Here is a 22,818-nt window from a genome sequence, read left to right on the forward strand (position 1 = left end):
TCTTCTGGACACATGATAAGAATCCATCCATGATCTCAGCATCAAAATCAAACCCACATGCGTAAGACAATGCAGGGTTCAGGAAAAACCCAACAACATGAATGGGACGATGGAGTGTGTTGTTCCATCGCTCATCAATCACTCCCCATAGGAGGAGTTGTCTATGAAACCCATCATCTCCCTTACCATCATAGTAGGCCCGAATGGCTTCTTTGGCCCTGTCCATGGCCTCGTACACATAGCCCATTGCGGGCTTCTCACCATCAACCAACCGAAGAACTTTTACCAAAGGTTTAGTAACGGTGCACTCCCACCCAGAAGTCTTCCTGGTATGAAACTAGTCTGCATACGGCCTCTCCCTCTGGTTTGCGGCTCATTGGCAAAGCACGCCACTCCTCTGAAAGAAACATTCTCTTCACATCCCACATAGAATTCAAGAGGGATTGAAGAGATATGAAACTGGTGGCAAACTGTGTAATGGTGGGGCGCACCAACTCTTTGTTGTTGGTGAACTTCTCATTAAGCTAAGCACAGATGTATGGTTATATATAAATTTTGTAATGCTTTTGGATGAATCAACAATATCTTTGACAAAGGGATTTTCCCTATGTCCTCCAACATCAAATCAATACAGTGTGCAGCACAATGTGTCCAAAATAAAGTAGGATGCCTGTCCATAAGCATCCTGCCAGCAGTAACATAATTTGCAGCATTGTCCGTTATGACTTGGACAACATTTTCTGCACCCACCTCCAAAATAAACACATCTAGCAAATCACATAAAGTTCTTGCATCTTTGATTTGTGTAGATGCATCAACAGATTTGATAAACATAGTCCCCTTGGGACAACTAACCAAGAAGTTTATAAGGGTTCTCCCCTTTTGGTCAGTCCAACCATCTGACATAACAATGCATCCTGTTTGTGCCCATGATGCTCTAAAATCCTCCAATTTTTGGGTGCAGTCACGCTTTTCATTTTGAAGAATCCGGCCTCTGAAATCATGATAAGAAGGGATTTTGTACCCTGGGCCAACACTTGCAATAGCATCAACAGCAGGTTGGAAAAATGGATTATTCCTTACAATGCTGAAAGGAATATCACTCCAGAGGAGAAATTTTGCCAGCAACTTGTCAGCTTGTTCTTTCTCAGTTCTTTTTAGCATTGAACTGATAGGTGGTTGTGAACCAGGTGTGGTTCGAGGAACAAAAAATGATGTGGCAACTATCAGATTGGTTGATGCTGCAGTAGAATCAGTGCCACTTCCTTCAGCTGACCTTTTGGCCTTTCTAGTTTGGTCTAAATTTTCCATTGCTCTCATGGCTCTTTGGATGAGTTCAAGATTTGTATTTGTACAAGGCCCCACATCTTTTCCAGGGATTTATGCAAGGTGATACTTCAACTTGTACACCCCCTCGGACATAGGTGGCCACAAAACTTGCAACTCAAGTTTAGTCTATCATTCGAAGCATTAGGTTCACCATATTCCCAGAAAGGATCCAATTTCCTTGGCATGTTTGTTTTTGAACTTTGAAGTTGCAAACTTGAATGGTGTTTCGGTGCAATTGTGAACCTATGGGAAAATAAGGATGACAATTTAGTATTTACAAAATTGCAAGTTACAAATTTACAATTTAGTATTTTAATTTTTAATTTTTACATTGTACAATGAAAACCCAAGTTATCCAACCAAAAACAACCATTCCAATGTTCAAACACAAGTTACCCAACCATTCCAAACCCAAGTTACCCAACCAAATGGCAAAAACAATGAAAAAACATAAACAATGTTTAAAAACAATGAAAACAAAAAAAAAATTGGTTCCCATAGTCATACCAAGTAACCCAACCAAAAACAATGAAGAAATACAAAAACAATCTTTAAAAACAATGAAAATAAAAAATGGTGCCCATACCAAGTTACCCAACCAAAAACAATGAAAAAAATACAAAAACAATGTTTTTAAACAATGAAAAATAAATAAATTAATCCACATACTGTTTCTATGGAGAAATCAGTGGTCTCCTCTTGATTTTCTCCTCTAAGCACTTCGAATTAGCTTCAAACCCTCTCCAGCTTAGTCTCCCAGCTCTCCTCTGCCCTCTGCGCGCGATTGTCCAAATGAATTCATAAAAAAAACCAAAAAAACTATATAAAACCTCGCTGCCGCGAAGCCTCGCGATTTTTTCGGTTTTTATCGCGATAAATTCGAATTTATCGCGATAATTTCATAAAAATCGTGCAAAAAAAATTACTCGCAATAATTTCGTATAAAAATCGCGATATTTTCGGCTTATCGAAAAAATTGTGATAAAACAATAAAATCACGATTTTATCGCGATAAAACGATAAAATTGCGATTTTCACAACACTGATTTTTTCAACCTGCATACGTGAGATTCCCAATCATGAATCTCAGATCCTTCGGGTTGTTCCACATAGACTTCCTCTTTGATCGAACCATGCAAGAACGGGGTCTTGAAATCCATCTGATGTAGGTTCCATCCTTGCGAAGCAGTAAGGGCTATGATTGAGTAGATGGTGGTATATCGGGCAACAGGTGCAAATATCTCGTCATAGTCTATTCCTTCCTTCTGAAAGAAGCCACGAGCGACAAAACGAGCCTTATACTTTTCAACACTTCCATCAACTACATGCTTTATCTTTTAAAGCCATTTTGAGGTGATAACTGCTTTGTTCTGGGGTTTGGGGACCACATCCCAGACATCGTTTTTCATGATGGACTCATATTCCTTAGTCATAGAATCCTTCCATACTTGGTGCTTGATAGATTTCGCAAATGATGAAGGCTCAATTTGGGTGATCGTGCTCATGATGGTCAAGTATCCCTGAGACTTGACCGACTTCTTACTTTCCCGGAAAGTCCCTCTGGGTGCAATGTGTCCTTCAGAATCATCATGTGTCCCCCTAAGCCATGAAGGCCTTTTCCTAGAAGAGGAAGGCTCTTGTAGAGGGGGATCAATAGGATCCAAAGGTTCTTCCACATCAGACATCGTCTCATCTTCCTTTTCCTTTGGTTCCTGGGGGTCAGCTTCTTTAGATCCCCTTTGAGTAGGAAGATTGTCAACTTTGCTAAGAGCCATATCTTCGTCAAAGGTGACATCATGGGTAATCTCAATTTCCCTTTGACCAGGCACATAGATTCTGTAGCCCTTAGTATTTTCGCTATAGCCCACGAAGATTCCTTTCTTTCCAGTTGCACCCAATTTATTCCTTTTCTCCTTCGGAACATGAAAATATACAGGACTTCCAAAAATTCTAAAATTAGATACGTCAGGTTTCTTACTAGTGAACATCTCTTCGGGAGTCTTGGAACCCAATGCTTGATGAGGGCATCAGTTTTGCACCTATACGGTGGTATTCGCAGCTTTGGCCCATAGAAACTTCGGAAGTCTTTGATCATGGAGCATAGCATGGACAACTTCCACAATCGTCCGATTCTTCCTTTCCACCACACCATTTTGCTCAGGATTATATGGTGTTGTAGTCTCCCTCTTAATGCTAGCCTCTTTGAAAAAGTCATGGAATTCATTGGATTTATACTCAGTCCCATTATCATTCCTTAAGATCTTGATCTTATTTTCGGTTTCATTCTCGATCAAGGCTTTGAAGTGACGAAACCAAGTGAACACTTCATCCTTCTTTTTCAAGAAGTATATTGAAATATTGCGAGAATAATCATCTGTAAAAGTGAGGTAATATAAATATCCTCCCAAGGAGTTCATAGGCATCATACCAGATATGTCTGAGTGAACCAACTGCAATATATCGGAGGTCTTGCTTTGGATTGAGGGGAATGGTCCCCTTTTTAGCTTCCCTTCAGAACATCCAGGACATACACCTTCTTTCTCTGCTTGGAACTCGGGCATCCCTGTCACCATTTGTCTTGCATTGGGTAGAGATTTATAATGAAGGTGAGCAAACCTACGATTCTATAGTTCAGACTGAAGTGATGTGTCACAAGACATGACACCCAGTGGACTTCCTCCGACCTAATATAATGAATCAACTCGAAACCCAAGAGTGAAAGCTTCTTTAAAATTCTTTTTCCATACACGTACCTTGCCATTGATGAAGGTCACCTTGTAGCCTTTGTCTTCCATTGCCTAAATGGACACCAGGTTCTTTTTGAGATCAGGTACATATATGACTTCTTGCAAATGAATTGTATTACCCTGATTCAATTGAAGAGTGACATTCCCTACACCTTTCACGAGATATTTTGCGTTGTCCCCAAGGACAATTTCCAGGTTGGTCTCCTTCTCTATCAGATTAGAGAGAGCTTCTTTGTAACTAGTGAAGTGCCTTGAGGCACCATTATCAATAAGCCAATGTCCCAGCAAGTCCGAGGGAGCAGTAGTAGGGAGGGCCACTGGTAGACAATATTCATCTTGGTTATTGTTAACAACGTTAGATTCATACCTGGAGTTTCTTACCTTCTTGAAGGGTTGTCCTCTTCCTTGATTTCCGACATTTCTTTTACCTTTTCCATTTGACCTGTCATTCCTTTGATTGCCTTAAGAGTGATTTTGATCATCGTCATGGTGTGAGTCCCTTTTATCTAGGCACTCCCTTGCATAGTGGCCCATTTTGTTGCAATGGTAACGTCATCCCTTTCTTCCACCTTTCGGTCCAACCTTTCTTTTGGATTTAGCCCCATAATGGTTTCTTCTTTTAGCATGAGAAGAAAAGGCAGAGGGATTGCCTTTAAGTGAGGGCATTTCTTGCTCTTCCTTCCTTGTTTCTTCTTGAATACATCTAGCCATCAATTCCTCAAATCCTGGGATGACATTATTGTTGAGAAGAGTAGTCCTGAATATATACCATTCAGGTGGCAGTCCTCCAAGAGTTGTGATAGTCATTTCCCTATCAGGAACTACTTCCCCTATAGATAAGAGATCATTCTTGATCTTGGTGATCCTTAAGAAATATGCTTGCATACTCTCATCTTTGCCCTTCTTAATTTCATTTAGCTTATTTCTAAGGAACAAAACATGATTTGCATCATTAAGTTTAAATAAACTCACCACTCTATCATAGATTTCCTTGGTGGTGGTCAGCTCGGAAATATAGGCCACCAGGCACTTGTCGATAGAGTCGCGGATGATCTTCTTTGCTTTGACTTCTCTCTTGGTCCACTTGCTTCTGGCAACAACGGATGCATTTGATGGAGGCACAACAATATTGCCTCTCACATGGTCCAACACTTCCTGATCTTCTAAAGTCAGATCGAGAGACATCTTCCATCTGTGATAGTCAGACTTCTCACGGAGCTTGTCTTCGGCGGGGAAGAGTGTTGAGGACCCCATGTAGTTTTTAGGATAGCCTTGCCAACCTTCGGTGATTGCTCTTGCTCTTGCTCTTGCTTGGGATTTGTCTTCACCTTAGCTCTAATACCATGTTAAGTTATGGTATGTTCTATGCTTAGAGCAGTTTACTTCTTTTCTTCTTATTAACCACTGATTAGCAATCGCATATGCATTAAGTAAAGTGCATATAGAACATTAAATTATTGACAGAAAACAAGCCAAGACAAGAGACAGAAGATGTGGTGGCTAGCCAGGGACAAACCCCAATGCGGGGAAACCATTTGATCAAATCTTCTTTTATCTTTAATAATTCAACAGAGATAAATAGTACAAAATCAGAATTCTGTAATTTTATATCAGCAGCAGCAAACCTAAATCAGCAATAGCAAACTTAGTCAAATGGGATGAAATTGACCTCCAATATGCTTGCTCAATTTCCCAGTCAACTAGTCTTTGAACAGCCTGAAAAATTAGCCCTAAATACACAGTCAAACTGCAGTTGACTGAAGTCAACCTGCTGCCCCAAACTAGCACAGTCAACGCTGGTCAAACATGTGGTTGGATTGCCTTGATTTTTGTGCCAAAAACTGCGGCTTGCCTAGGAGAGGCAGCCACACCAAAACCGCACTTTTTTGAGGTCAAAACTTGGTCAACGCTGGTCAAAGAGACCTTCAGCAGCCCTGGTCAAACTCGGTCAATGCAGTCAACTATTTATGCGTCCTTTTTTCCTGCGTCCTCCTTCAGCCTGCGTCCTCTTACTTCCCATGTGAGAGAAATCTTCTTCCTTATGTGTACCCAATATGCAAGGAGAGGGAGAAGAATGTGAGAGATGAGATGAGTTGAAAATGAATCAATCTCACTTGTATTTATATGATTAGCTGGGCATGCGTGCCACACATTTAGCTGCTGGCCAACCTTGACAATTTGTCAAGTAAATACAAATAAATTCGTATCTCCATAAATACTTGTGGGAACCGGATGATCTTTAGATCAATCCTACACCTCTCAACAAGAGGAATGTAGGAAAAATATCAGCTGCCATAAATGAGATGACCCACATGGAGTTTGGTTCTAGTTACCAATTTTAACAAGATTTGGTGAAATGCCTCAAGGAGAAAAGCTTAAAATTAGATGTTCTTGTTGTTTGTGCAGTACAGGTTGATGATGTTTCTGAGATTACAACAACATTATTCTACCACTATCAAGGAACAACAAGTTGAGTTGTCTATCAGACGACTTGGAGCCTTGTTAGAACACGTTGGACCTGAAAGGAAGATATTTGAGAGGGATAATCCAGCTATCCCTAGTACTCTTAAAGAAAATATTATTGATCCAACCCAGAGTAGCAGGACCTTGGGTTTATTTCCATGTGTGATTACTTTACAAGGAAGAAACATGAAATTTGCCCAAAGTTCAAACAGGGATCAAATTATGAAGGAGACTCTTTTCAACTCTTGTAAAATGGCAGTTATTGAATTGGGGGATATGTATCATCATCGAGATAGAAACAAAAATACCTCCACTCAGTTACCCAACAACATAATTTTAGTTTTTGATCGAGGTAAGAGGAGAATACACTAGAAATGGTGTAGTTCCTTCGGGAATGTCCTAATTGAGAAAATGGGCCATTGGCATACTTTCAATGAAGAAGTTGCAGAACCATTTCCTCCACTCTTTGTTAAGGAAATTTGTAGGCCATAGGGTATTAAGACTTTAAATCTGGAAACATCGTTAAAGGAAGGTGTGCCTAGTACCTTTTGGCCCTTCTTAAATGAATATGATTATCAGTCAACCAGCAGTCCATCTCCTTTTGAGGCTTTGTAAATTTTGAAACGAACACCTCGAAAAACCCTGAAGGAATTAGGTGTGACGAATTCAGTAATACAGCCTGGTACATTTATTTTAGATTGCCTTCCTAAATGTGCACTAATTTCTGTTATGACATTTACGCTGAAGAAGATTATTGGCGCTATTGGAAAGTTCAAAGAATCAAATTCCAACGGAGATAAATTCTTGTTACATAATCTATATGTAACAGCGTTTGTGGGTATGTTGCATTCAATCTCTTCAGGGTCTACCCCAATCGATGGAGTTGTTCAAGAAGAAATTACAATCTATACCCTTAGAGAGTTAGTTGCACATTTGCATAGGATGAAGCCAGATGATGATCTTTCTTACTATATAGTTATTTCTCCCTACAAAATCTGCAAGGCTCTATTTATAGAAAACCTTTTGAGGCATTAGGCTAGCCACCCTTTGAGAAGTACTCAAGAAATTAATGTTATAAAAGAACTGTTGGCTTGTCCAGAAATTGATGTTAACAGATTTTGGGGCTCATCAAATAATCATATGGTACCCTTGATTGGGAACAGGAAATTTGATCAAATTTACAATGTTACCAAAAGGCTACAAGATGAGATTGAAGGACATCCAAAATTGCGATTGTTGTGGGAAGCTTCAAGGGTGCAAAATGTAAGTAAGGCTAATATAATACTCAATCGACTGGAACTTATAATGAAGAGGCATTTCTCTTTCAATATGGAATCTCAGAAAGTTGTACTTTCCTTCCCATTGTATAGTGAGGTTGTTGAATTTTCTTATTATAGAGATACCATGGTCCATACAGTTGTGCGTGCTTTGACACTTGCTATATATAGAGTTCATGAAAGTGTCAACAAGTTTATCACAAACCACACAATGTTATCATACTCAGATTTGGTGAAATGCCTCAAGGGGGAAAGCTTAAAATTAGATGTTCTTGTTATTTGTGCAGTACAGGTTGATGATGTTTCTGAAATTGCAACAACATTATTTTCTATAGTTGAAGAAATCAGAGATGACCTTTATTACTAGAGTGACATAATTTGTGCCAGTATTTCTAATTTGAGCAGACCGATGACACATAATTTTCTTCATTTATTGGTTTTGAAAGATTTGCTACCATCCCTTAATTTATCTCTTCCCAAGTTGAGCACTCTTACATCGTTGTATATACCGTCTCGTCTTTTACAAATGGTCAATAACAAAGAGTTGGTGAATAATATTTCCACTATTTTTTGGTGCCCACAAACATTGGCCACTACAACCTTCAACCTTGAGTGCAATGGTCATTTATTTGTTGGAGACTTGCTAAATGAGAGCACAAAGGTAGCTGCAGGATCTGGAATTTCTATGGTCAGCACTAGTATTCGAATTGAAGAGCAACAAAGTCAGGGAAATGTTCTTGGAACTTTGGAAACACAATTTATGAATATTACACTTCTGGATACAAATAGAAAGACAAGTTCAAGTGGATTGCTATCCTTTGTTTTTTGTGGGAACAACAAATTGGTGTTGGCATCTCCGAGCTTGTTGGGTTTCCAATTGCAGAGTGAAGAGCTGGATAATTCATTGTTGGATGTACTGGGTATTCTTCCTCAAAGAGTGCAACATAAGCACTCACAAGGTGACCCTAGTAAGGAACTAGTATCTAGCGAGAGCATGCCAATGTGCCAGATTCTTGACACACTGATAAGGCTTCTCTGCTGGAGACCTTTGTGTACAGAAACAACATATCATGCAGCCTGGTCTTTTCAAAAACTACTTCCATACAACGAAACAAAATTTAATGTTCATAATTTTAATGTTGCTTATGAGAATGCTCGTGATGATCTTATGAAAGAAGTAAATAGTTCATGTTGTGATCCTATTCCAAATGTTATTTTAGAGGAATGGAAACACTGCAAGAAAGCCTTAGAGATACCCACACATTAGGAAGATTTCAAGTTCATTCTTCTACCTGACTCTTGGCCACATATTCCAGATGGTGACAATTCTTCTTACTTTATCAAAGGAAGGAAGTTGGCAGCAGAAACAAAACATCTGGAAGGTAAAAATTTAATTGGTGAAGGCAAGCATGTTGATTTTGCGGCCTATTCCATGGAATATGGTTGTGTTAGTTTGGAGGGAATTGGGAACTCTAGCCAGAACTGCAATGTTAAAGTCTGAAATTCATTATTGATGGAGACACATTGCTCTGCCTTAATGGGAATTCACTTTAAGTTTTCAACTATATATGGAATATTTTTTGCTACGTTTCAGGTAATAAGGAGAAGGAATGTGAACTAATTTTGAAGAGAACTTTGGATTATATTTTTCTCTCTGCAGTTCATCCAAATACTACAACATCTATTATTTTGCAGGTAATCCATTGTTGAGAAAAATGGTTGTAAGGTAGCCATTGGATTTATTATATTTCTAGCCAAAATAATTTCCTGTTTGTCCATTTGACATAAAAAATTTTACTGCAATTTCGTTATACAAGTTATATCCAATGTCCATTTCTTATCTTACAGTCAAGTTATGAAATAAGCATCAACAGTCACCCAACATCCACTTGTTTTTAAACTAATCAACCAAAGTGTTATTCTCATGCTCAACATTCTTGTCATGCACAAACAAGTGTTCTGTCATATCCTTGGTTGTTCCTTTTCCAATTACATTCATCTCAAAAGGTCGGGTTTGTGCAAAGCTTGTTTTTTACTACAAGTTCATGCTGAATGTGCAAATTATATTTTCCTTTTACATTTAGAGTGGCCTCTTGCACAATAGCATGGAAATGTTGATTTGTTGAGGGACCTGTTCACCCTTTTGGAAGTTAGTTGGCCACTTTCTTTACATTATATGGTCAAAGAAATTTTACATCTCTCATGCTGAGGTATGAACGTTGAGCAACCTTCTTGCTGCTAATATCTCGTCTAGGAAACAAGTTAAGAGCTAACTCTAAATTGTGCATAACAAGAGGTTGGTATCTTACCTCAGCTAAGCTAACTGCTTTATTAAGCCTGAGGCCCATCTTTTTGTCCTCTCCAAATGTTTTGATGTCTTTGATCAGTGGAGTAAGCTAACCCCTGTATCAGCTCCATTCCTATAAACTAGAAGTTATCAGTCTTTGCTTCTTCTCAAAATGTGCATTGCTCAGTCCTGAGAGATAAAAGCTATTAGCCTATTATGAACCTTTGTCATATTCCTATATATATTTTAATTTTAATTTTAACTTTTTTCAAACAAAAGTGGTAAACTTTATTTATAAAAAGGATGAGGCTAAAGCGTCCAAAAGATAATACAAAAAGTAACCCATAGATTGCACCAGTGTTCTTGAAACATAGTGGCTGAGTAGACATAGAACCCATATAATCTCTTTAAAAAAACAGATACAAATTTCATATCCAGATTGGTACTCGAGAACTAAAAGGAGACTATAAGTTTGCTTATTGACGCCTTCCTTGATCCGTGACTATGGGATGGATTGAAATTTTAATGTCATTAATCACCAAATCCCAAAAAATTTCAATGTAGCTTGATTTGCAAAGTGATCAGTGTGTTCATTGTTTTGTCTAAGAACATGTATCCATCGTATGGACTCAATTTTTTGCAAGGGATTTAATTTTAGCCAGGATGACATTGAACTTGTTATCTTTTGGAGAGTTCCCTTTGTGCATAAGCTTGATTATTAAACTGGAGTCTCCACTAACATTTATTTTTGATATTTTACCAGTGGCAGACCTTGAAAACAGGCATAAGCCTCTGCATGATTGTTAGTCTTGCTTCCAAGATTCCATGCATAGCTGCATTCTAGAATTCCTCCATGGCTATAGAAAGCCCCTCCCGCACCTGCCGTCCTTGGGTCGTCTTCATATTATTTCAGCATTCATTAACATTGTCTATGCAACACGTCTATTCAAAGACTTAAACGCATTACTAGAATTTCGAGTTCATTCCTTTGTGGTCACCACTATCACCTGCCGTGCATTGGATTTTCAAGTTGCAACTTTGTGCCTAGAATATTGATCTGTGACCTAAGCTTAGGCTTTTTGTAAGAAATTGTTACTAGTTGTTTTGTTGTTTGCCTTTTTTGTCTTCCTAAGCATGGAGTAATACAGCTAGTGCTTTTGCTCTCAAGTACATTTATACTTCCCCACTTGCTCTTGATTCTCAAATATGCACTTTTTGATTCTATATTTTGCAGGTTGTCAATGATGATGGAGCTGTATCTTTATTTGCTACTATTTCATTATCATTTTTTATAAGTTTTTTCAATTATGATTTGATGCAGCAAGATGAAGGTTATTCTTTTAGTTTAGTTATGGTCTGTGTTATATTTTCATCAAGGATTAATTTCTTCATTGAGTCACAAATCAAACTAAATATTTGAAAAATAAGAATTCCTTGACAAAGTGAATTCAGTTGCTAGCACGTGTTATCAATGCAGCATGCACTGCTTTGGTGGATGTTGGAATTCCTTTGAGAAACATTATTGGTATTGTTCATTATTTTCTAAACCTTAAGTTGAATTATGGTTAAAGGTGTTGTTTTGCCTCTGATTTCCACTCTCTTAAAAAAATTAAGTTGTTTTTAATTAGCTGCAATTTGTTGCGACGTGAGAGACAATGGAGAAGTTATTCTTGATCCGACAAAGGGGGAGGTGCAGGTAAGAATTGATATCTTTTATTCAAGATTATAGATCAATGGAATTTTTGGTGTTTTAACTTTTAACTACGTGCTTATCTGATCGAATGACTATGTTCCATTGAACTCGGTTTGTATCATTCTTCTGCTTTGCATTGTGTGACTGTTTGTAGTGGTAACACCTGACAAGGATCCAGAGTAATGGTGATGGTTTATAAATGGTACATGAGTTCAGTTATTGTTAGTATCTTTTGAGGAGAGAAGGATTAGATATGATACTCAAGCATATAAATTTAACATTTCAAATATTTCCATGCCCAAACATTAGAATGTAGTTTTTTTTTTCAATTTTTTTCAAGAGGTTGGTTGATCTTCACTTTGCTTTGATATCAGAAAGTTCTGGCACATGTAAATCTAGTTTTTCCAAGTCGTCCTCTTACTGTGCTTCCCTAGGGACCTCCCACTATTGACAATGAGCCTTTGGAACATGGAATAATCTCATTCATCACTTGTGGGGCAATGTCGGGTATTTTGAGAGATTTCTAGGCTATTATTATCCTGGATAACTAGAATTTTATTTGCTTATGGTTCATTGTTGGGTTCTATGATGAGTTTGGGGGGATCCAAAATTCATATTTACTCAACATGTTTTGCAGTTGATAATTACCTTGCTTGTTTGGAGCGTGGTCATGCTGCTTGTTCAAAAATTTCAAAGTTTGTAAGATCAACTATTGAACAGGGCCAGGTTAGTTACTATTCCTTCTCCATCACAGTAACCATTGCCTACTTGTAGAACGCCTTTTGAGGGATTAGGATCGCCACCCTTTAAGAAGCACTGGAGAAATTAATTTTATAGAAGAACTACTGGCTTGTCCAGAAATTGATGTTAAGGGATTTTGGGGCTCATCAAATAATCATCTGGCACCCTTGACGGGGAACAGGAAATTTGATCAAATGTACAATGTTATCAAAAGGCTACAAGATGAGATTGAAGGACCTCCAAAATTGCGCTTGTTTTAGGAAGGTTCAAGGGTGAAAAATATAAGTAAGGCTAATACAATACTCAATCGATTGGAACTTATAATGAAAAGGAATTTCTCTTTCAATATGGAATCTCAGAATGTTGTACTTTCCTTCCCATTGTATAGTGAGGTTGTTGAATTCACTTATTATAGAGACACCATGGTCCATACAGTTGTACGTGCTTTCCCACTTGCTATATATAGAGGTGATGAAAGTGTCAACAAGTTTGTCACAAGCCAAATAATGTTATCATACTCGTATTTGGTGAAATGCCTCAAGGGGAAAAGCTTAAAATTAGATGTTCTTGTTGTTCATGCAGTACAGGTTGATGATGTTTCTGAGATGACAACAACATTATTTCTATAGTTGAAGAAATCATAGATGACCTTTATAACTGCATTGACATAATTTGTGCCAGTATTTCTGATTTGAGCAGACCGATCACACATAATTCTCTTTATTTATTGATTCTGCAAGATTTGCTACCATCCCTTAATTTATTTCTTCCCAAGATGAGCACTCTTATATCGTTGTATATAACATCTCGTCTTTTACAAGTAGTCAATAACAAAGAGTTGGTAAATAGTATTGCTACTGTTTTTTTGTGCCCACAAACATTGGCCACTACAACCTTCAACCCTGAGTGAAATGATCATTTATTTGTTGGAGACTTGCTAAATGAGAGCACAAAGGTAGCTGCAGGATCTGGAATTTCTATGGTCAACACTAGTATTCAAATTGAAGAGTAGAAAAGTTAGGGCAATGTTGTTGGGCCTTTGGAAACACAATTTATGAATATTACACTTCTGGATACAAATATAAAGACAAGTTCAAGTGGATTGCTATCCTTCATTTTTTTTGGGAACAACAAATTGGTGTTGGCATCTCCGAGCTTGTTGTCAATCCAATTTCAGAGTGAAGAGATGGATAATTCATTATTGGATGTACGGGGTATTCTTCCTCAAAGGGTGCAACATAAGCACTCGCAAGGTGACCCTAGTAAGGAAATAGAATCTAGCGAGAGAATGCCAATGTGCCAGATTCTTGACACACTGATAAGGCTTCTCTGCTGGAGACCTTTGTGTACAGAAACAACATATCATGCAGCCTGGTCTTTTCTAAAACTACCATACAATGAAACAAAATTTAATGTTCATAATTTTAATGTCGCTTATGAGAATGCTCGTGACTATCTTATGAAAGAAGTCAATGATCCATGTTGTGATCCTATTCCAAATGTTATTTTAGAGGAATGGAAAGACTGCAAGAAAGCCTTAGAGATACCCACACTTCAGGAAGATTTCAAGTTCATTCTTATGCCTGATTCTTGGCCACATATTCCAGATGGTGACGATTCTTCTTACTTTATCAAAGGAAGGAAGTTTGCAGCAGAAATAAAACATTTGGAAGGTAAAAATTTAATTGGTGAATGCAAGCATGTTGATTTTGAGGCCTATGAGGCCTATTCCATGCAATATGGTTGTGTTAGTTTGGAGGGCATTGAGGACTCTATCCAGAATTGCAATGTTAAATTTTGCAATTCATTATTGATGGACGCACATTGCTCTGCATTAATGGGCATTCACTTTAAGTTTGCAACTATACATGGAATATTTGTTGCTATGTTTCAGGTAAGAAGGAGAAGGAATGTGAGATAATTTTGAAGAGAACTTTGGATTATATTTTTCTCTCTACAGTTCATCCAAATACTACAACATATATTATTTTGTAGATAATCCATTATCGAGAAAAATGGTTGTAAGGTAGCCGTTGGATTTATTATATTTCTAGCCAAATTAATTTCTTGTTTGTCCATTTGGCAGAAACATTTTACTGAAATTTCATTATACAAGTTATATCCAATGTCCATTGTTGATCTTACAGTCAAGTTATGAAATAAGCATCAAGAGTCACCCAACATCCACTTTTTTTTAAACTAATCAACCAAAATGTTATGCTCATGCTCAACATTCTTGTCTTGCACAAACAAGTGTTCTGTCATATCCTTGGTTGTTCCTTTTCCAATTACATTCATCTCAAAAGGTCAGGATTGTGCAAAGCTTATTTTTTACTACAACTCCATGTTGAATATGCAAATATATTTTCCTTTTACATTTAGAGTGGCCTCTGGCACAATAGCATGGAAATGTTGATTTTTTGTGGGATCTGTTCACCCTTTTGGAAGTTAGTTGGTCACTTTCTTTACATTATATAGTCAAAGAAAGTTTACAGCTCTCACGCTTAGGTATGAACATTGAGCAGCGTTCTTGCTGCTAATATCTAGTCTAGGCAAAAAGTTAAGAGCTAGCTCTAAATTGTGCATAGAAAGACGTTGGCATCTTACCTCAGCTAAGCTAACTTCTTTATTAAGCCTGAGGCCCATCTTTCTGTCCCCTCCAAATGTATTGATGTCTTTGATTAGTGGAGTAAGCTAACCCCTGTATCAGCTCCATTCCTGTAAAGTAGAAGTTACCAGTGTTTGCTTCTTTTCAAAATGTGCATTGCTCAGTCCTGAGAGATAGAAGCTATTAGCCTATTATGAACCTTTGCCATATTCCTATATATATATAAATATATATATTTTCTTTCAAACAAAAAGTGGTAAATTTTATTTATAGGAAGGATGAGGCTAAAGAGGCTAAAGCGTCCAAAAGATAATACAAAAAGTCACCCATAGTTTGCACCAGTGTTCTTGAAACAGAGTGGCTGAGTAGACATAGAACCCATATAATTCCTTTTTAAAAAACAGATACAAATTTCATATCCAGATTGGTACTCAAGCACTAAAAGGAGACTCTAAGTTTTCTTATTGACGCCTTCCTCGATCCGTGACTATGGGATGGATTGAAATTCTAATGTCATTAATAACAAAATCCCAAAAATTTTCAATGTAGCTTGATTTCCAAAGTGATCACTGTGTTCATTGTTTTGTCTAAGAACATGTATCCATTGTATGGACTCAATTTTTTGCAAGGGATTTAATTTTAGCCAGGATGACATTGAACCTGTTATCTTTTGGAGAGTTCCCTTTGTGCATAAGCTTGATTATTAAACTGGAATCTCCACTAACATTTAATTTGGAGATTTTTCCAGTGGAAGACCTTGAAAACAGGCATAAGCCTCTACCTGATTGTTAGTCTTGCTTCCAAGGTTTCATGCATAACTGCATTCTATAATTCCTCCATGGCTATAGAAAACCCCTCCCACACCTGCCATCCCTCAGTCGTCTTCCTATTATTTCATCATTCATTAACATTGTCTATGCAACATGTCTATTCAAAGACATAAACACATTACTAGAATTTTCAGTTCATTCCATTGTGGTCACTGGTCACCACTATCACCTTCCATGCATTGTATTTTCAAGTTGCAACTTTGTGCCTAGAATATTGATCTGTGACCTAAGCTTAGGCTTTTTGTAAGCAATTTTTACTAGTTGTTTTGTTGTTTGCCTTTTTTGTCTGCCTAAGCATGGAGTAATACAGCTAGTGCTTTTGCTCTAAAGTACATTTATACTTCACCACTTGGTCTTGATTCTCAAATATGCACTTTTTGATTCTATATTTTGCAGGTTGTCAATGATGATGGAGTTGTATCTTTATTTGTTACTATTTCATTATCATTTTTTATAAGTTTTTTCAATTATGATTTGATGCAACAAGATGAAGGTTATTGATTTTAGTTTAGTTATGGTGTGTGTTATATTTGCATCAGGGATTAATTTCTCTATTGAGTCACAAATCAAACTAAATTTTTGAAAAATAAGAATTCCTTAATGAAGTGAATTCAGCTGCTAGCATGTTCTATCAATGCAGCATGCGCTGCTTTGGTGGATGCTCAAATTCCTTTGAGAAACATTATTGGTATTTGGAACAGAAAATTTCTGGATAAACAGAAATATATATAGAAATAATTTATTAATAAAAGAATAGACAGATGATGAATGTTTACAGTGGGCTGCCTGGCTTATATACCGCCATGGGCACCCTTTAGGAAAGGGCATGATCTTATGATCGTGCCCTTTCGCCTAACTAAACCTAAACTAAATAATAAACCTAAAATTAACTATTTTTTACATAACATTGCCTTCCTCTCAAAAGAATGCTTTGTCCTCAAAGCATAAGTAACGACGGATGTTGTTGAAGAATGATTCATTCTCCCAGAAAGCGTCTTCTTCGGGTAAGTCCTTCCACTTGATCAGATATTCTAAGATGATCAAGGTCGCACACTTTAAAAGGTCTTGGATTAATCTCTCAAGTTCCATTTTTTGGTGATGTGGATATCGGTATGGCTTGATGTTGACAGGGTCTGACCCTGCCTTGACTTCTATTGTATGCTCAATTTCCCTATTAGGTGGCATCTTCATAGGTAGGTCTTGAAATACTTTTTCATGCTTCCGAATCAAATCTTGTATCTCTGGTGACTCTTCTTTGGTTGTATTTGCAGCTAACATCTCTAATTGGTGACATTGTACTACATAAGCAGGTGCTCCATTTCGACTCAGCTTCATCATCTGGGATGATGATGTAACTTGATTTTCTGGTGGTTGAAATCCGTGTAGCTTGTACTTCTGACCTCCCCATTTGAATTTTATAAATTGTACTTGATGGTTGGCGGCATAAGTACCTAAAGTTCGTAGCCATTGGATACCTAAGACTACATCTACTCCTCCTAACGGTACTGTGAAAAACGGAGACTCTAAATTGAAGTCTTGAATCTGCAATTTAACCTTATGGCATTTTCCCACCTTTTCAATCTTTTTACCGTTAGCTATCATCACTTTCATGTTTGGTAAGGGAAATGAAAATATATTGAGTCTCTTTGCCACAGTTGTATCTAAAAAATTGTGTGTGCTTCCAGAGTCTATGAGAACCACTACGTTGTTCTTCTTTATGTGTCCTTTTAACTTTAAGGTCTGAGGTTGTGATATACCTGTCCAGCTGATAATGATACTTGTGGAATACTTCCATCATCTAGTTCTGGTGAGAATTCTGGGGCGTCTTCTGTGTCTTCTATGTCATAATCTTCACTGTTTGAATCATTGGTTGCTTCACAATTATATAGGTTCTTTGGTTCTTTTCCTTTAACACATCTATGTTTGGGGTCCCACTTCTCACCACAACGTTTACATTTACCCTCTTTTATCCTTTGCATTTCCACATTAGATTTTTCATCTTCACGACGATGTGGTGGAGCATATTTTGTATTATTTGAGTCCACATATTGAGGTATCCTTCGTCTTGCATAAGCTTTTTCCGCTGTTGACCAAAGTATTGGTTCGGATTTCTTTTCGGCTGTTTTTGCTTTTCGTCTTGCTTCTTCTATAGATGTAATATCATGCATCTCAAGTTCTGCTTGTAAATGGGTTTTGAGTCCCGAGATGTATGACTGAATTAGACGAGATTCTGATAACCCAGGTACTCGTGTTACTAAGGTCTCCCATTCTTGAGTGTATTCATCGACACTTCTTTTTTGTCGTAGTTTGATGAGTTTTGAAAAGAACTCTTCTTCCTTTACACCTTGGAATCTTTTGAAGAATGCATCTTTAAATTTCCTCCAGCTAATGACATGTGTTGTCTTTTTCCACCACATATACCAGTTATATGCTTCTCCTTCCATTTTCATGGATGCATGTCTGAGATTTTCGTCATCGTCAGTGATGTCATATATCTCAAAGTATTCTTCTGCTTTATTTATCCATGCAACATTGTTTTTTTCGTTTCCATCGAATTTAGGCATCTCGACTTTTGCCCGTCGCTGGTATGTTGCTACTGGTTGAGCGAAAAAAGGGTGTTGATTGGTAAAGTTATCCCAGAGTTGCTTGTTTGTAAAGGCTGTGTTACTTGCTTCTTGGTGGGGTGTCACTGATTTTTTTGGGGATTCAACTTTGTCATGAGAGTCTGTGGACTTAGTTGAATCTGACGAAAGGTGTTCTTGATTCTCTTCACCTTCTTTTAGCAGTTGTTCGGGCGTACAATTCGACCTTTTACACAGAACTTTTAGCATTGTTAAGACCTCTTTGAAGTTTACTTCTGTTTGGACATGTTGACTTTCCATTTTTATCTCTATTCGATTTGTCGTATCTTCAAGATTTTTGATTTTGTCTGCTTGCTCCCCAAGCTTGCTCTCGACGTCATTTAATCTTTTACTGACCTCGTCGTGGTTGTTATTTATCTTATGTTCTACATCCAACAACCTTTTTTGGAAATCCGCCATTGTCATTGTCGACATTGAGCGCGTTTGCGGGGGCGTGTATTTATTTGCCAGCTAAGATATTTTTCTTCCCTTTTTTTTTTTTTTTTAGCTAAAATAAATTTTATACATATAAATTTTAATTAATTAAAATAAATTTAATTAATTAAATTAATATATATATATATATATATATATATATATATATATATAACTTTTAATTAATTAAAATAAATTTAATTAATTAAATTAACTTTTTATATATATAATTTTTAACTAATTAAAATAAATTTAATTAATTAAATTATTTGTATTGTATATAATATATAATATAACTATATATATATTATAAATATATATAACTACGGTTCACTAACTATATGTATATAAAATTATATATAATATATAATTTTTAATATAATATAGTTATATATATTATATAATATATAATTTTTAATATAATTTAATTATATATATTATGCATATATATAATAAAACTCCTATCGACTTAACTTGGAGCGACACGACGGTTTGAAACAGACGTGGGCAGTAATAAAGAAACAGAGCGATGATGAATAGCGGACAGTGGCGGCTGTAACAATTTCGGTGTGGCAGACGACTTGCAGGGACCGGATTGCAGTGGACGGGGATATAACCGCACAGAATAATACCGCAGATAAAAAAAAGGGGACGCCGGAACTTCAACGTTATCACCTCAAACAAAATACAGGGCTTTCTGAACCGTATCCCCTTATTGATTGATGGTTATACTATTAATAATTAAATTTCGTTAATACAAACCCTGACGTGTCACTAATCGTTGCACCGTATTGATGGTATCAGTTATTACGTCGTCGCCTGGTCACAGCGTATCGGTCCTTCTTAGCGTGCGATCTTCGGTGTGCAGTAAAGACTCCGGTGGGATGGTTTCGAAAACGGTGCAGTCACAGTTTCATGCAGTGGAAGGACTGAGGCACGTCGGGTAATGGTTGTGCAGCACCGGGCAGCGGCAGTGGCGGAACGGTAATGACTATGTGGGATTTGCGAAACAAGCAGAGCGGAGGTCTGGGTTCGGCTGACGGCCAACAGGGCTATGGTAATAGCGAGAGATGAGGTCGATGATTGTTGGCGGCAATGAGAACCTATGTTTTGAAGGCAGAGAATCGACCAGCTCTGATACTAGATGGAACAGAAAATATCTGGATAAACAGAAATATATATAGAAATAATTTATTAATAAAAGAATAGACAGATGATGAATGTTTACAGTGGGCTGCCTGGCTTATATACCGCCATGGGCACCTTTTAGGAAAGGGCATGATCTTATGATCGTGCCCTTTCGCCTAACTAAACCTAAACTAAATAATAAACCTAAAATTAACTATTTTTTACATAACAGTATTGTTCATTATTTTCTAAATCTTAAGTTTAGTTCTAGTTAACGCTGTTGTTTTGCCTTTGATGTCCATTCTCTTAGAAAAATTAAGTTGTTTTTAATTAGTTGCAATTTGTTTCGGTGTGAGAGACAATGGAGAAGTTATTCTTGATCCGACAAAGGGGGAGGTGCAGGTAAGAATTTATATCTTTTATTCAAGATTATGGATCAATGGAATTTTTGGTGTTTTAACTTTTAACTACGTGCTTATCTAATTGAATGACTATGTTCCATTGAACTTGGTTTGTATCATTCTTCTTCTTTGCATTGTGTGACTGTTTGTACTGGTAACACCTGATAAGGATTCAGAGTAATGGTGATGGTTTATAAATGGTACACGAGTTCATTTATTGTTAGTATCTTTTGAGGAGAGAAGGATTAGATATGATACTCAAGCGTATAACTTTAACATTTCAAATATTTCAATGCCCAAACATTAGAATGTAGTGTTTTTTTCAATTTTTTTCAAGAGGTTGGTTGATCTTCACTTTGCTTTGATATCAGAAAGTTTTGGCACATGTAAATTTGGTTTTTCCTAGTCGTCCTCTTACTGTGCTTCCCTGGGGACCTCCCACTATTGACAATGAGCCTCTAGAACATGGAATAATCTCATCCATCACTTGTGGGGCAATGTCGTGTATTTTGAGAGATTTATAGGCTATTATTTTCCTCGATAACTAGAATGTTATTTTCTTATGGTTCATGCTGGGTTCTCTGATGAGATTGGGTGGCTCCGAAATTCATATTTACTCAACATGTTTTGCAGTTAATAATTATGTTGATTGTTTGGAGCATGGCCGTGGTGCTTGTTCAAAAATTTCAGAGTTTGTAAGATCAACTATTGAACAGGGCCAGGTTATTTATTATTCCTTCTCCATCACAGTAACCATTGCCTTAATGAGAAGATTGTTGGAGAAAAAATGTAGTTTATATCTTGGTTCTATTTCTAGGTAGCCAACCACTTGTTGGAGAGGGTTTGCACACACGTGTGCAAAGCGCCTCCAATAGTATCATAATATAGGCTATAGATCTTTCTTGGATTCCACAATTTCACTGTTTGTATCCTTTTGTGGCTTTTGGGTTTAAATATAATTCCTGAGCTCAAAGCCATAACTATTCATTATATGCTCTTCCTTCAACTTGTTTTTCCTAACTGGTTTGTATTGCCTTTTCTAGAGGGTTCATTATTTTTGTGTTGATAATTCTAATATACTTTTCTAAAGAGGTGAAAGAATAGATTCACCAGGAATTTGATATGATACCACAATCTGCGTGGAATATGCTTTACAAGGCAGCGAAAAGCGCACTTTGTGAACAAAGGCTCTCAGAATGAGATTCATTTCGCAAGACTAATAAAATGAAAATAGGAAGGGTTGTATCATTTCACCTTAATCAAATTTCTCCTTTCTTCCATAGGCAACTTCCCTCCTTGGTGTTGATTAACAATCACAGATCCTTTGAGAGAGGTGAGATAAGGGTTTTTATGGCTACCTTCACCCACTCCCAGATAAAAGTCTTCCAAATTATCATCTTGGCATTGAATTCCTCTTCTTTATCATTAGCTATTTCCACTTTAGCTTTATTGTACTTCTCATCTCTGGGATCACTGCTTATTTCCAACTGAAACCTTGTTTTATAAATCAAGAGCAAGGAGTTCAATTTTTGCCTTCCAAATCTTTTGTTGTTATAAATGTTTACATTGTTTGGTGTATTTATTATTTTGTTTTTGTTTTTCAATTTTGGAACACGAGTGGTATTGAATCCACTATGTGCATTGTTTAGTTTGAGGACTTAAGTGAGACAATTTCTTTTGCAGCCATTTGCAGACGCAAAGTGTGTTAACTATCAGGTTATGATTGAACTTCTAAAAGAACATGGTGCAGAATCTTTGGTAAGTTTGTTGATGCAGTGCAAAAAATTTTAAGTACATATTTATTGATGACAATTTGACCCTTGATATGTGTTATGATTTTCAGTTAAGATCTTTCATCCTCTCTCCTTTTCTCTGTTGCTTATGATCAACATCAATTTATTCTGTTTGACATCCGAGGAAAACTTGCCCAATTTTATTTTAAAATTATGAAAGGAGTGTAGCATTAGAGAATTATTCCTATATTGATAAATCCAACCAACATGATTTTTTTTTGGGTTTGACCCTTGCTTAAAAAGAAATATTTGGCACTGATCAAGTGTCGAACTACGAAATAAATTATGCTCGGACACCTTTGTAAAACTTAAAAATATATCTGTTGAATATTGGATATATGTGCTTTAGCTATTGCATTATTATTTTATCTTGTTATGAAATTAAACATTGATGTCTGAGCAATTAATACTGTAAACATCGAAGGTGTCTTTCATTCCAATTTTTAAAACTCACTTGTTGCATTG

At 36.9% G+C, this 22,818-nt stretch overlaps 1 protein-coding gene across 1 annotated transcript in view; it reads left to right on the plus strand.

Annotated features, from left to right (window-relative positions):
• LOC149199478 (uncharacterized) overlaps positions 1 to 22,818 on the plus strand; it is a 34,177-nt gene that overhangs the window by 10,161 nt on the left and 1,198 nt on the right. The window contains exons 3-11 of the mRNA XM_089400584.1: positions 9,133 to 9,198; positions 9,411 to 9,511; positions 11,338 to 11,358; positions 11,556 to 11,628; positions 11,732 to 11,799; positions 16,372 to 16,392; positions 16,591 to 16,663; positions 20,494 to 20,561; positions 22,244 to 22,318. Coding sequence (XP_089256710.1) covers positions 9,133 to 9,198; positions 9,411 to 9,511; positions 11,338 to 11,358; positions 11,556 to 11,628; positions 11,732 to 11,799; positions 16,372 to 16,392; positions 16,591 to 16,663; positions 20,494 to 20,561; positions 22,244 to 22,318 — 566 coding nt within the window. The remainder of the gene's footprint in view (positions 1 to 9,132; positions 9,199 to 9,410; positions 9,512 to 11,337; positions 11,359 to 11,555; positions 11,629 to 11,731; positions 11,800 to 16,371; positions 16,393 to 16,590; positions 16,664 to 20,493; positions 20,562 to 22,243; positions 22,319 to 22,818) is intronic.

The sequence above is a fragment of the Pinus tabuliformis genome, chromosome 2_1 (genome assembly GCF_031772625.1).
Source record: "Pinus tabuliformis cultivar Carrire ecotype Pingquan chromosome 2_1, CPIR1, whole genome shotgun sequence".
In the NCBI taxonomy this organism is placed as follows: Eukaryota; Viridiplantae; Streptophyta; class Pinopsida; order Pinales; family Pinaceae; genus Pinus; species Pinus tabuliformis.